Here is a 12,967-nt window from a genome sequence, read left to right on the forward strand (position 1 = left end):
CTACTACATTAGACAGATCCTGTTATTTTGTTCGTTTTCCTTTTCCAATCTATCGTAATTAACTGAGATCTTCTTCGGAACAAACAGCCCAAACGAATCATTCTAAAGCGAAGAGCTGCGCACTTTTGAAAACTGTACTGCAACAAGCGCCGAAGAAGAAGAAGAAGAAGAACTTCCGGAAGTCAAAGGTAATCTTCGTGTTTGAAAACATGGATCCTAACAAAGTGGATGAAGGTAGCAGCTTTTTGCTCTCACACATCTTTAAGTTTTGTATATCTGTTTTACACGACTTACATATATGTGCGGGTATAGAGGAGCATATTTCCAGTTTGTTTGAAATTTGTTAGCTAGTTACGTTAAGCTAGTTTGCGAAAAGAAACAGACGCGTTAGCTGTTTTTGCTAGCTTGTTTGTTAGCTTATATTCTCTGCCACGGTGTTTTTTCATTTCCAGATAGGACTTTAAAAACCATTTAACTTTTGCTAGTCACAGCTTTAAATATCCTTCAAACGAGAAAGAATTTGTGTTTTCACCAGTGTTTATTCTGTTTTCTCCTTTGAGCTGAAATGCTACTGTCAACGTTAGCCACAAGCTAAGGTTCAATATATGAACGTTTTCTAACATAAAGTTACAAGGCTAAGTTACTGTAAGCGAGTATATAAACTCGACGGGTGTCAAGCTTTTTTTGTGGCTCAAATCCAGTTTGTTGGAGACTTAGATAATCGACATAAATGTTGAGTTACATGTTTCGATGAAGGCAGATAGATTTTCACGTGTCAGTATTTAAAAGAGTGTGTGACGACTATTTCATGTTACGTTAACTTTTAGGTATTTAATCAATCTTGTTTTCTTTGTGTCCATTTGACTAATGTTAAGGTCACATGTGAAACTTATAACTATGTATAGCCTAACGTTACTGTTATATAATTGTTTGAGGCTGTGTCATTTTTTTTTTTTGGCAGGGCAGGAACCCTTATCTTGTTTATGTGTGTCCGTCACAACTTGATGTTCAGTATTTTTTTTTGCCACTTTCAGCAAAAGTTACCTTTCAATGGGTCCCTGAAACTGTCTGTAGTTGATGCTGCTTTGCTTGCAAAGAAAACAACAAAAGCAAGAGAGCTGCATTCACGTGAAAAGCTGATGAACAAAATAACCCAAGCTGTGGTAAACAATTTGCTGGCTTCTTTTGCATCATCAGGCAAGATGAGTGGTGATGGAGACATGGCGTCTGTCATGGGATTCTCTGGGTTTGGTATGTACAACACAAGCAGTAGATAATTTCACAAGTTTATGTTATTTCTAATATGATAAACTGACTGATTTGCATCAGTTATCATTCAAGTGAGTTGTCTTACTTCCCCCAGGTAAGAAGGCCCGCACATTTGACCTGGATGCCATTTTTGAACAGACCCGTCGAACAGCCATTGAGAGGAGTCAGCGTGTACTAGGTAGGTTAACCAACATGATAAGCTGTTTAGTAGTCATTCTGTCACCAGGGTGTGTGTGTAACTGTACTGTAAATGTTGCTTCCTTAGATGAGCGGCAGAAGGATAGTCAGATGGAGGAGGAAGGGGAGAGCTCCAAATCACTCAGCTCGTCATCATCAACTCAGAGAGGCAAAGCTGCAGCTGCTACTTTCAGGTAACCAGGGATTTTGTTGTTTGATTGTATGTGAATACTGTATTACAGTTTGGTTTGGCTGTCACTGTCTTAGAGGTTAGTTTCATGTCTGCTATACAAGTGTAAATTAAAATTTTGCTTTGACTGACAATTGTGTTCTTTTCCTCTTAGAAAACAGGAGAGCAGCAGTGACAGTGACTCAGACTCAGACTCAGACTCAGAGCTGATTGGGCCTCCGCTGCCTCCTCAACATACAGCTCAGGATGACGATCAGTGCGCTATGCTGACTCGTCCCCCAGGTCACACAGGCAGCACGGCTCACAGCGACGATGATGATGATGATGATGATGACGATGAAGGGGAGGGACAAGATGACGACGATGATGTATGTCTGAAATGTCCCACTTAACAGTAGGCATTCTGTCTATGTCGTGTCTCAGCGTCTTCAGTGAAAAAGGGCCAGTAAAGGCACCTGTTTGCTGTGTGCTGTCGGCTGCTTTTCAGATTTCACCACTAGATGGCAGCACAAGAAAATATCATCACAGTATCATCAGTCAGTGTTCTAGGGCAACAATGATCTTGTGCTACTGAATAATAATTAATATTGTCTCTTAGATTTTTTTTTCCCGTTTCTTTGGTTTTCTCTTTCTTTCTCATATCAAAATATCTCCGCTGCCTAAAACACATCTTTAATGCAGCATTGCTCAAAAGTGTGGTGATTCACAGTGGTGTTCACATGAAGAGTCCTCACACTCTGCCACGTAGGGAAGTAAGTGTCTCTGGTTTTGAGTGAAATAGCTCCGACCCTGACCTTTTACATCCAGCAACGAAACTGTTCCCAGTCATTCATTTGCAGCTGATGGCTGTGATTCCAGGCGCTTTAGTCATACAGCCTATTAAAGTTAAAATGTCATATGTAATTGAATCTTGGAATCAAGTGCTACACTATAACGACACACCTAATTCGACCTTCTTTGGTCTTTTACTGTTTCCTTATGTTCATCTCAACTTTCCAACCTAGAATCCAGTGAAGAAGATTCCAGACACTCATGAGATTACTCTGCAGCACGGCACCAAGACAGTAAGGACTTCTTCTTTCAGCACTCAGTGATTATAATTGTTCCTTATGTGGCTGTATGGAAATGTATTCAATGGCTTTCTGTTAAAAAGTAGAAGGTTTTTATTCATCATAAGCAGCTTGTAATTAACACCATCTTTTATTTACATTATGCACATACTAAAACATCTGATAGGGGAGATCTGCATCAGTTATTGGATTTTAAAGGTTACCCAACTTTTTGCCGAATTTTAGCCATAAGAGCAGCAAGTCTGCAGCAGTGAGAAAAGGGGTATATTTAGTTTTTTGTTTTCAACATAGAGCCAATTTAGTATCCAGATCCAGAAACAGTTCAAATCTGAATAATATGATTATTACTCAAATGTTAAATATTTGGCTTCTATTTATTTTTCCAGCCTTTAGACGAGGCAGTGCGACATCTTCTGCAGTTGGCTGTCCTCTGAGCTGTACAGGCTTATCGATTGTCTTTTAGTTTTAAATAAGGTGACTGTCTCCTCAGGTATCAGCTCTCGGCTTAGACCCCTCTGGAGCCCGTCTGGTGACTGGCGGGTATGATTATGATGTGCGTTTCTGGGATTTTGCCGGGATGGACCAGGCCCTGCAGGCCTTCCGATCCCTCCAGCCCTGTGAGTGGTGAGTCTACTTCCGAGAACACGACGTGGAACATCAACACAGTTGCTTAACATGTGGTTAATTAATGTCATGCAGACGTCCAGTGCACTCACATCCTTTATGTGTTCCAAAGTCTACATACATACACAAACACACACACACACACATTTGTTGAGCTTCATCGAGCCTCATGTTAACTCTGTGACATCCTCTCTTTTCATTCAAAATGAGCCTTTCAGAAGCAGATGGTTGAGACATGTGGGTGTTTGTGGGTCTGTGCATGTTTATTCTGTGTTTCACCAAGGCCATCATCAAAGATCAAATTCTTTTTTGCTTTTGGGAACCAGTGGGCTGAGCTGGAGCAGGCCTCCGCTTATTAACAGAAATTTACGCTACATTTAATTTGATTACAGTGTGACCCAGTAGCCTGTTTGGTTTACTAACAAGCTGGGCTTCATATATAAAGCTGTGCTGTTGACGTCCATGTTCCTGACCCAAAAAGGCAAGTTTTGAGCGCAGTCATACTAAAACAAAGAGGAAAATGAGTATTCGGTGCTAAGTCGTGAGTCTCTAAAGAAAACAGAGCCTCCCAATTAAAAACAGCATTGGTGCTTACCAATCTTTCACTCAGTGATGGAACTTTTAGCTCTGTGTATGGAAATGTTGGTGCCCCATTTACCTCCTGCTGTGTTACTGCTATTTCATATTGCTCATCTCGCTCAGGTTAAGTGCTCCAGACTGTTTCCTGTCTCTTAAATTGTATTCACTGCCGTGCGTTGTGAAACATGTGTGTTATTCAGTGTAAAATTGAAAACATAAAAATCACATACCCACTCGGAAAAGCACTAAATAGGCTTATGAAGTTTTTTTTGTTATGCATATTTTATTATATTTCAGCATAACCGCATATAACAGCATTTTGTTGTTTATTATCATTCTTTCTGTTTCATAGTTAAACTGTGTCTGTTGCGTGCCACAGATCAAAGATACCAATTATCAGATGCACATCAGATGTTGTGTTGTTTTGTTCCTATAGCGACATGTATCTATTGTTTGTTTCTGTCCCTGAACCCTTTGAAGGACTAAAGGCTTCTTATGTAACAATGTTTTGGTGCAGAAGTCTTGTACAATCGCAGCTCGCAGATGTCTTGCAAACAGGCACAAAGACACCTTATCAGAACTTATCAGTATCACAGCATTGCAAACTACAAGTATCTGCTTTCTCTCATATGTCCTCTTTGTGTGTGTGTGTGTGTGTGTGTGTATATATATATATATCCCCTCAGCCATCAGATCAGGGCCCTGCAGTACAGCATCACTGGTGATGTTATCCTGGTGATTTCGGGCAATGCACAAGCGAAGGTGTTGGACCGTGATGGCTTCAATGTCATGGAGTGTATGAAGGGAGACCAGTACATTGTGGATATGGCCAACACCAAGGTAAAGCAGTACTCACATAAAATGTGGGTTTATTACAACTTGGGTCACATTTTTGTAGTTTTGGCCATTGTTTCATTTGCTTGTCATAATAGTGTACTCATTCAAAGTAATTGCTGAGATCTGACATTGCAATAAACCAGAGTGGTCAGATGGTTAGAGGTTGCAAACAGGCCAATGATTGTAGAAAAACTGGAGTGAATACACCAGAAATGTCAATAATAATCCCTCATTACACAGGAAAACTATGTGCACACTATACCAAGTACATGTTGATCTCTAAACTGAATATCGTGGTTTATCATGATACTCAAAGTGCTTCAGTGGAAGAGGGGAAGCTCACTCAACCAACACCAATGTGTAGCACCCACCTGGTTGAGCCACTGCAACCATTTTGCACCAGAGCTTTCACCACACATCAGCATAATATGATGAACTGTTAGCAAACAGTCCCGTAGTCAAACGTCCAGCTGTAAGCTTTTTTTTTTTTGGGCTCTACCAACTCCCGTGGGAAATACTGGGCTCCTTTAGCTCCTAAATACTCCACTCTGTTCACCAGCTAGTTGCTAACTGTGTCTGTCTGCCATTTGGTCCTGAACAAATGAGTACAGTGAGTTTTTAGAGCTTCTCCCTGAAAACAGCTGCCCACTGTGGCTGCTCGTGATTTGAGAGCGGTGAGAGTGAGCCAAAACAGTAAAGTTGTGGACCAACAGCTAAACAGTGAGCTGAAACTTGATACAAAGCCCCATAGAGCCGACAGGAGGTGCAGATGTGATAATTTTCTGTAAAAATATAAATTACGCCTGCTTTAAAGATGCTACAGGTATTCATGTTTTCACTGTTACACTAACAGCAGTGTGCCTAAGAGTAACTGCTAATCCTAAACACAGGCTAGGTGCTCTGCTCCTCTGCTCTGTGGATGGATCCTGCCAATGCATAATGGTAGCAAGGTGTAGCCACGAGCTGGTCTGTTTTTGTACGTGAGGATAATGGCCTGTGCTGTGTGACCAGCCAGAGGCAGTCTCAGGGGGACAAGAACACCACATGCTTTCAGGACTGTCGTGGTTCATCTCTTGCTTGTACCTGCATCTACAAAGGAGGATCCTAATTAAGTGCCCATGTTTGGGTTTTACTGTGTTTAAGGAAGCTGTATTGGTGGCCCCCAAACATCTGCGGCAGCTGCAGTGCATTTAGACATGGTTTATACCATCCATATGAGTTGAACAAGTGAAGGCCCATTGATTGCAAGTGTTTTCCTGGATGTCCTACATTCTTGTCCTGCTCAGGCCCATCTGGAGCTGATGGGAGAGCTTGGTTCAATGAAAATGCGTTTTGGCCCGCTGACAAAGTCCCAGTCGATTAGCTGTGTCTCATGTGATAATTAAGTCCTTGCTTCTGCTCTGCCTCTGTTGACAGACAATTACTCGCTTCCTACCTCATCCCGCTGTGTGCAGGGAGGTTTGGTGCAGAGGGGTCTATATACACGTGCCGTAGGATGGCATGATATGATTTGTTTTAATAGTTCCATAAAATCAAGGAAAATAGTGAAAACTCCTCTCAAAAATTTTTCTAATTGATTGTTTTGGCCAGCCAGAAAAGCAGCAAATCCTCACATCTGAGAAGCTGAAACCAGAGAAGGTTTGACATCTTTTCTTCGTAAAGGACCCAAACTTTCAACAATCGCCCGTTAAATAATCCAAATAGTTGGCAATTAATTTTTCTGCCAGCTCCAATTTTTAGTCCGTCAATTACTTGATTAATCAGCTGATCCTAAACTTAAACCAAACAAATACACAAACCTGTTTAGCCGATGCTAAATGCAACCACAGTGAAAACAAACTGGGGATGCCAGTATTGTCCCCAGTATGTTTTTATCATCAGATTTCTGTTCTTGACGCTGTTTGTCATTATCATGCTCTATTTTTGTTTACTGCTATTTTGAATGTTAGTCTGTTTCTCTTTAGTCATTGGCAATTGGTTGTCCTAAACTGTTGAGGAAGAGGAATCAGATTTGTTGAGGAATCATGAAGCTCAAGTGATGGGTGATTCCGCTTATTTTGATGTTGTTGCACAGAGCAGGGAAGCAGCCATTCATAGCCCATTGAGCTTTAACCTCCACGTGTAGTCGGTGTGTAATTTGCCATAAAATTTAACAACTCTTTTTTTTTTAGTTGTTAAACAGCAAGACCTTGGTAGTTCACTTTTTATAGATTATTAAAGTGGGGCATGAAGTATGTGACAGTGAACAGGCAGGCCTCTCGTCCTGATGCACACATACCGATGTCATTCGGTCAACTTCGGCTCATGCAGGGCTCTGCTTTTTTGAGCATCCTGTCATATAGCGTTATGTCATGTCTGAAGCCTCTTAGCAGCACGCTGAAGTGTTCCTCTCTGACCTGGTGGTGGGGGAGGCCTCCTTCTGGACTATCCCTCTTTGAAGTCATTTGTTATGAGTAATTCTCCACAGGACTACTCCAACAGAGGAAATGTCTAAAAGTGACTCTTCTTGGAGCTCGCTGTTTGAAGCTGTGACACAGCCTGCTGCACTGTTTCAAAGTTCACTGGCTCAGTTGTAAGGCCCGTGTCGAGGAAGGCCAAAAGTCGAGGTTACAAAAAGATCCTGTCCTCGAGGGAGAGCCCTTTAAGGTGCAGCCAGATTGGGCAACATAATTATGCCTCCCAGGTAGGGCTGTACCAAATGTCTTTTTCATCTTCCTTTTTTTTTTTTTTACATTCAAAGCTTCTATTGCGGTTTTCAAATGAAGCCGTGTGTGTGTTTGTTTTCAGTGCAGCCTCTGACTGAACTCAGCACTCATCAAACTCTGGTTCTTTCAGTTATTTCCTTCCAGCCTCTTTTCTTTTCCCTCTCTCCTCTCTGTATGTTTATGAAGGAAAGTACATCTCCTCTCCAGTAACCAGTCAACAAAGAGACTTTTTAGCATACGGTCCAGTTCGGCACCTCCACAGCTCACTGCCGCAGGTTGAACTGGATAAATTAATTTTAATTTAAAAGTAAATTCTGGGCTCTCCTCCCATGGGTAAACGGCTCCGGATCACAGCAGAAACTCCAGTCTGCCTCCGGCTCTCTCCTCCTGAGCTCCCCGGCTCTAAGCAGCTGTGCGTACGTCCCTCTGCTCTGCCCGGTCCTCCCCACATGAGACTCTACAAAGCCCTGTGATATACATTTCAATATTGATGTCTAATTCAAATGTCAGCAGTATGGATGAAGCTTTGAAGCTATTCTGTACAGCCCAACTTTGGCAGCTTTGGTTTATGTAGTAGACAGCTGAGTCTCTGTGGGTTCAGGCCTTGAGCTGCCAAGCACCTCACACCACACAGCTCTGAAAATACATCGTCACAAACAGGTAAAAGCCCCCTTGAAATAATTAACTGGGAACCTTTTGTGCTACGGTTTTGGCACAAGATTTAACAATGAGTAACAACAGCTGTCTTTGCACATAATTTGTGTTCTGTAAGACTCCAAAATACGTCTTCCTGAATCCACCTTCACTGGTTCCTCCTGGCGACATTTCCCCTTTTATGTTTCCACCAGCTCTTGCTGGCTGTAACTATGACAGTGGGTCTCTAAAGAAAATGGGGGTAAATGGCAGCCCTTTGTGTCTGTGTTGCCATGTAAGTAAACCATATGAGTCACATATGATGCCCCTCAGTGTGACTGGAAGCTAGCCACAAGATCTGACCAGCAGTAGCTTTGCGCCTGTTAAAGGTGTGCAGTTGTTAATTTTCACTTTCTGCTCTTTTCAGGGCCACACAGCAATGCTGAATTGTGGCTGCTGGCATCCCAAGATTAAAGAAGAGTTCATGACCTGCTCCAATGACGGGTGAGTTTTAAACAAGTGTGAGCTCTGCAATGTCATGGAGTCTATTACTTATTCAATACCTTTTCAGAAGGAGAAGCTGTCATCAGTACAGCCACTAAATGCAGGAGCATATCAAACATGGACTTGTATTTACCAGTATTTGAATGTGTCATTGTTACTACAGGTCTGTGTCATCTCTGTTTCCTTTTTCTGATTGTAACTAATTCATTTTGCTAATTTAGGTTCATTATTCCATAGGACCTACTAAAATGTGTAGGAAAACATGTTTAAATGGTCTAGTGCACAGTGACATCCAAAAACAAAATTTAGCTCCTCAGGTGAAAATCCTTTGGCGTGTTACATGTTTAATTCTAACATAGAAACACCTCCTGAATATTATGTTTCCAACTTTTATTCAGAATCATCCTCACTGGCAGGCTAACTTGTGTATGTCATGTCCAAGGCGAGGTTTCTTTCTTTTCTTTGCTCTCATGTCCTCTGTCACCAGCAGGGAGTCCTCTAGTCCAGATTATGCCTCTGGAAAGTGTAGCTTGGCCTCACAGCTGTGCATTGACACATGGCACATTTTATTCTGGATGCAGTCCAAATGCAGCCCTTTTTATTTGCATGCAGTGATTTGGACCAGAGAAACACTGCTGGAGATAAGGAGGCGTCACACACACATTTTCTAATCTTTTCCTGCTTCAGAAAGCAGAGCATGAGCACTCTTTTGCCTCCTGAAAAGCAGCTCTAGTCCTGTATGACTGCAGAAGCTGTAACCCTTTGCCCTGTGTACAGGTGTGAGTGAATACGGGTGACTGAGTGAGACCACAGTGATGAGTCTAAGTGAGTGTGACAGGCAGCAGTGCAGAAACCCAGGGCTATCATCATTAAGTGGAAACAAGGGCTCGGCTTTGTGGGCAGCCTGTGGCCCAGTGTTTACTGGTGTTACTGCTCTCCCAGATGTGTAGGCCGGTTTATTTAGCTCTCATTGAGGCTCTGGAAATCCTCCCCTGGCACGTTAGCACTGGGTGTTGCCCCTGGCCAGCTCGCAGGAGAACAGCAGAGAGGAGCGCACAGGGAACCATTCACAGGCAGAGCAGCTGCATGTGGGGAGGGTTCACAGCAGCAGAGCAGGTCGGCGCAGCAACCTGAGAGGTGGAAAGAGGCATCGACCAAGAGAGGAAGGAGAGGGAGGGACTGCCTGTGGTGATTTACAGGCAAAAGATGTCCGTCTAACCCCATGCCAAATCTCTCCTATTGCACTGTTACTTAGCATCACATTTGTAATGTGAAGGGCCTGCTTGGTGATTAAGACCTGGACTTGACTTTCGCGGTTAACTACGACCCCTCAAAAATCCCATTTCTTCAATCAAGTCCCCGTCCTTCCTCCAGAGCAAACAGGATGTAGCCACGAGGGGTTAAACAGGTGCCAAATATACAGGTCACCTTTTTTCTGTTCTCATCTTAAATTTTCATTTAGCAAGTTTTACTTTTTCTTGGCGTAGTTAGTTTTAGCATCTTTGAGAGGACGACTTGAGCACCTCAGAGCAGAGCTGCTGCAGCTTAACATTTAGCTGTTTAGCAGTTACCTCTCTCTCATCTTTTAGCTCCATGAGTAATGCTTGTTTTTATGGAGGGACCATCAAACTGTTTCTTCCCCCTCTTTGTCCCTCACCACCTCATGATATGTGCTGTTCCCTCAACTTCAGTGCCATCCTTTGAAGTCTGCAGAGGCCATACTGTAGTCAGCGGGCCTCTTAAGAACGGACCAGCAGTTGGCCAATAGTACCAGTGGGTGTCTGCTACTGGCTTTATCAGCTCAAACATCAGACCAACACCTTGGTTTGCTGCCTTTCTTCCTGCATCAGCCTAGTTGGCGAGTCTTTGTTGTGTTTATGTGAAAAGGTTATTAAGCATGATCAGTGGACCGCCCAGCTCCTTAATTAAAGGCCCCACCTGGTTGTATGGAATCTCATTCATAAGAACTGCCCCCCCAGCTCCTTGGATGATTTCATTTACCCAGACTTTTTCTCCCTGAGAGGAAGTGGATGAGAGGGAAGTACTGATGAAGCATAATAATGCAGCAGCAGGGTGGTAGTGATTGTCCTTGCACACTGAAGGTTGAATGGAGGCTTCGGCAGAACCGCGCCACTGCAGTCTGTCAGTGAAAAGCGCTTCTGCTCGGACTGGTGCGAACGTGTCAACATTTCACATTCTTGTGTCAGTCTGTTTGAGAGCCGTGCGATTGTAAAATGGCAAAATGTTTTCCAGCATTATTCATGTTTGATCCAAGGGGCCCAAATGCGTATTAAGCACTGAGCCACTTTAACTGAGTCTTTGCTGAAAGACCGAACACCTGCTTGAAAACCACAGATTTATTTCTCAGAAAAGGAAGGCAATATGTGCTGCGTCTACTCCCTTTGGAAGTATTTCTTTGGCAGGATTGGACTTGAAGTAAACTAAAAATATGGCTGGGACTTTTGTGAGCTACAGCCTTTTGTAATGAAACAGCAGTGGCTTAAAAATTCTTGAATAAATTCTGTTAAAGTTAACAAACTGTGCCGCACACTTTCGAACTGTTAAACTGTAAGACTGTGAAAAGCTTTGCATTCGTGGCTTCAGCGGCATGACATGGCTGATTCTTGGTTTTACTTTGTCATTTTATGGTGCCCCAGGAGAACGATCAAAAATTCATGTTGTGCTCTTTTTGTGACTGAAATTTCAGCCAGTGGAGCAGAGGATAGGACAAATGGCGACTTTCTAATTGGGACCACATGTTACTTCTGTTGAGTCTTGAGACACACTTGAGCATGTGCACACACAAATACACACAATTTGAGGAATGTTTCCAGGAGGTTTGAATGCCAGGGATTCCCTTTGTGCTGGCCTGCTGTCAGGGCTGCAGCTGGATTTGGATGTGTAGCTGTATGCAAGGAGACCCAGAGGAGAACATGGAAGGCCCTTTTTCTGCACAGAAACAAACGATTTGTCTTTGTCCTGTGCTCAAAACAAACACATGATGTGATGAATGTGACATGCTAAGTAATTATCTTTGGAGAGCATCCACAAAAATAGAAAGTCACACAGAGCCGATTCAAGATCTGCTGTTTGGATAAACGCTGCAGTCAGTGTAGCTTACTTTGGATTTTTTGAGGGGAAGGGGCATTACGACCGTGTTACTTAGTGTGATCTGCGTGACAGAGCAGGGATGAAGAGCGAGGACAGACATCATATAGTGTGTGTGTGAGCATGTTGGGGCAGTTCACATAGTTTAACCACATCAGGTTCATCCACAGTCCAGCTCGTCCCCAACTGCTGGCCGCCTTACACTGCAAGTGTTCCATATCCTGCCCAAGAACGCACATGGCATACCTTCAAGGAACGCATTTATCCTTCTTGTTCAATTTAGTCATGGCTGATGTTTTGACTGACAGTAACCTCTAGTTCTTTAGTGTGCGCATTTCTTTTTTTTATTTAAATAAATATGGGGTCACTTCCTTATGGGGACATGGTGGGAAGGCATCTTATCAACCAGATTGCTTGATTAAATCTGAAGAGCTGTCTTGACTTCTTTCACTGTGAGTCAAGGGTTTTGTACCTGTAATGTGTGGTAAGGCCTTTTTTAGGCTGTTTTCGACTTTGCAGTCACACTAATAAGGTTGTGAATTTGCTTTAATGAGTATCTCACCGTACCCTCTGTGCTTAGACCAGAGCGTTTCTTCTTTTTTTCCCCCTTGCTCGAGTGTCACTGTGTGTACGCCTGCTCCCAAATCCTTCTGTTGTTTCCCCACTTTATCTTCCTCAGCTGCGATGCAAGATTGAGCATCTTCCCCTCCTAATCCACCTTTCTCATAACAGAGCCCCAGTTAGTCAGTCAACCGGTCATCGGGCAACACAGCCTATCTCCATCACCGGAATTCGACCAACAAACAACCTTATACAAGACGTACGCCTTTCTTATGTCTCTCTTTCTTATCTCATCATCTGGGAAAGTGATCCTAGCAACCATCACCCCCAGTTGGCCTATAACCGGACAGATAAAATCTGGGGCCTAGGGAGATGTCACTCCTCAGTTGATGTGTGAATGACTGTGGTACCTCGTAAAGTGCACACGCATGGCTGAGGATGTATGGGTCTCATTTTATTACATTCACCTCTCTGTCTCTGAAGCGTTTGTGTGGGAAAAGGGGGCTGCTGATTGAAGGGAAAACAGGGTTGCGGGGAAGAGGAATGGGCGTAGGTACTGCCCTCGAATGTTTTTGGTGGTTTCTTCATGCCGCATGTGAATATTTTGACATCTCACTCTTTCATTGGTTTTAAGTTCCCCAAAACAACCACCTCCTCAGAGAGAATGAGGTTTGAGACTGCCCCAGATGTTTCCCTCTGGAATAAAAGGC

General features: G+C 43.1%; 1 protein-coding gene across 1 annotated transcript in view; it reads left to right on the plus strand.

Moving 5' to 3' along the window:
* Positions 1–169: 169 nt before the first annotated feature.
* wdr70 (WD repeat domain 70) overlaps positions 170–12,967 on the plus strand; it is a 35,451-nt gene continuing 22,653 nt past the window's right edge. Inside the window, exons 1-9 of the mRNA XM_076757914.1 lie at positions 170–234; positions 1,198–1,251; positions 1,364–1,447; positions 1,535–1,640; positions 1,791–2,004; positions 2,641–2,700; positions 3,197–3,330; positions 4,596–4,749; positions 8,512–8,588. Coding sequence (XP_076614029.1) covers positions 210–234; positions 1,198–1,251; positions 1,364–1,447; positions 1,535–1,640; positions 1,791–2,004; positions 2,641–2,700; positions 3,197–3,330; positions 4,596–4,749; positions 8,512–8,588 — 908 coding nt within the window. The 5' untranslated portion in view covers positions 170–209. The remainder of the gene's footprint in view (positions 235–1,197; positions 1,252–1,363; positions 1,448–1,534; positions 1,641–1,790; positions 2,005–2,640; positions 2,701–3,196; positions 3,331–4,595; positions 4,750–8,511; positions 8,589–12,967) is intronic.

This window comes from Chaetodon auriga, chromosome 19 (assembly GCF_051107435.1).
Source record: "Chaetodon auriga isolate fChaAug3 chromosome 19, fChaAug3.hap1, whole genome shotgun sequence".
In the NCBI taxonomy this organism is placed as follows: Eukaryota; Metazoa; Chordata; class Actinopteri; order Chaetodontiformes; family Chaetodontidae; genus Chaetodon; species Chaetodon auriga.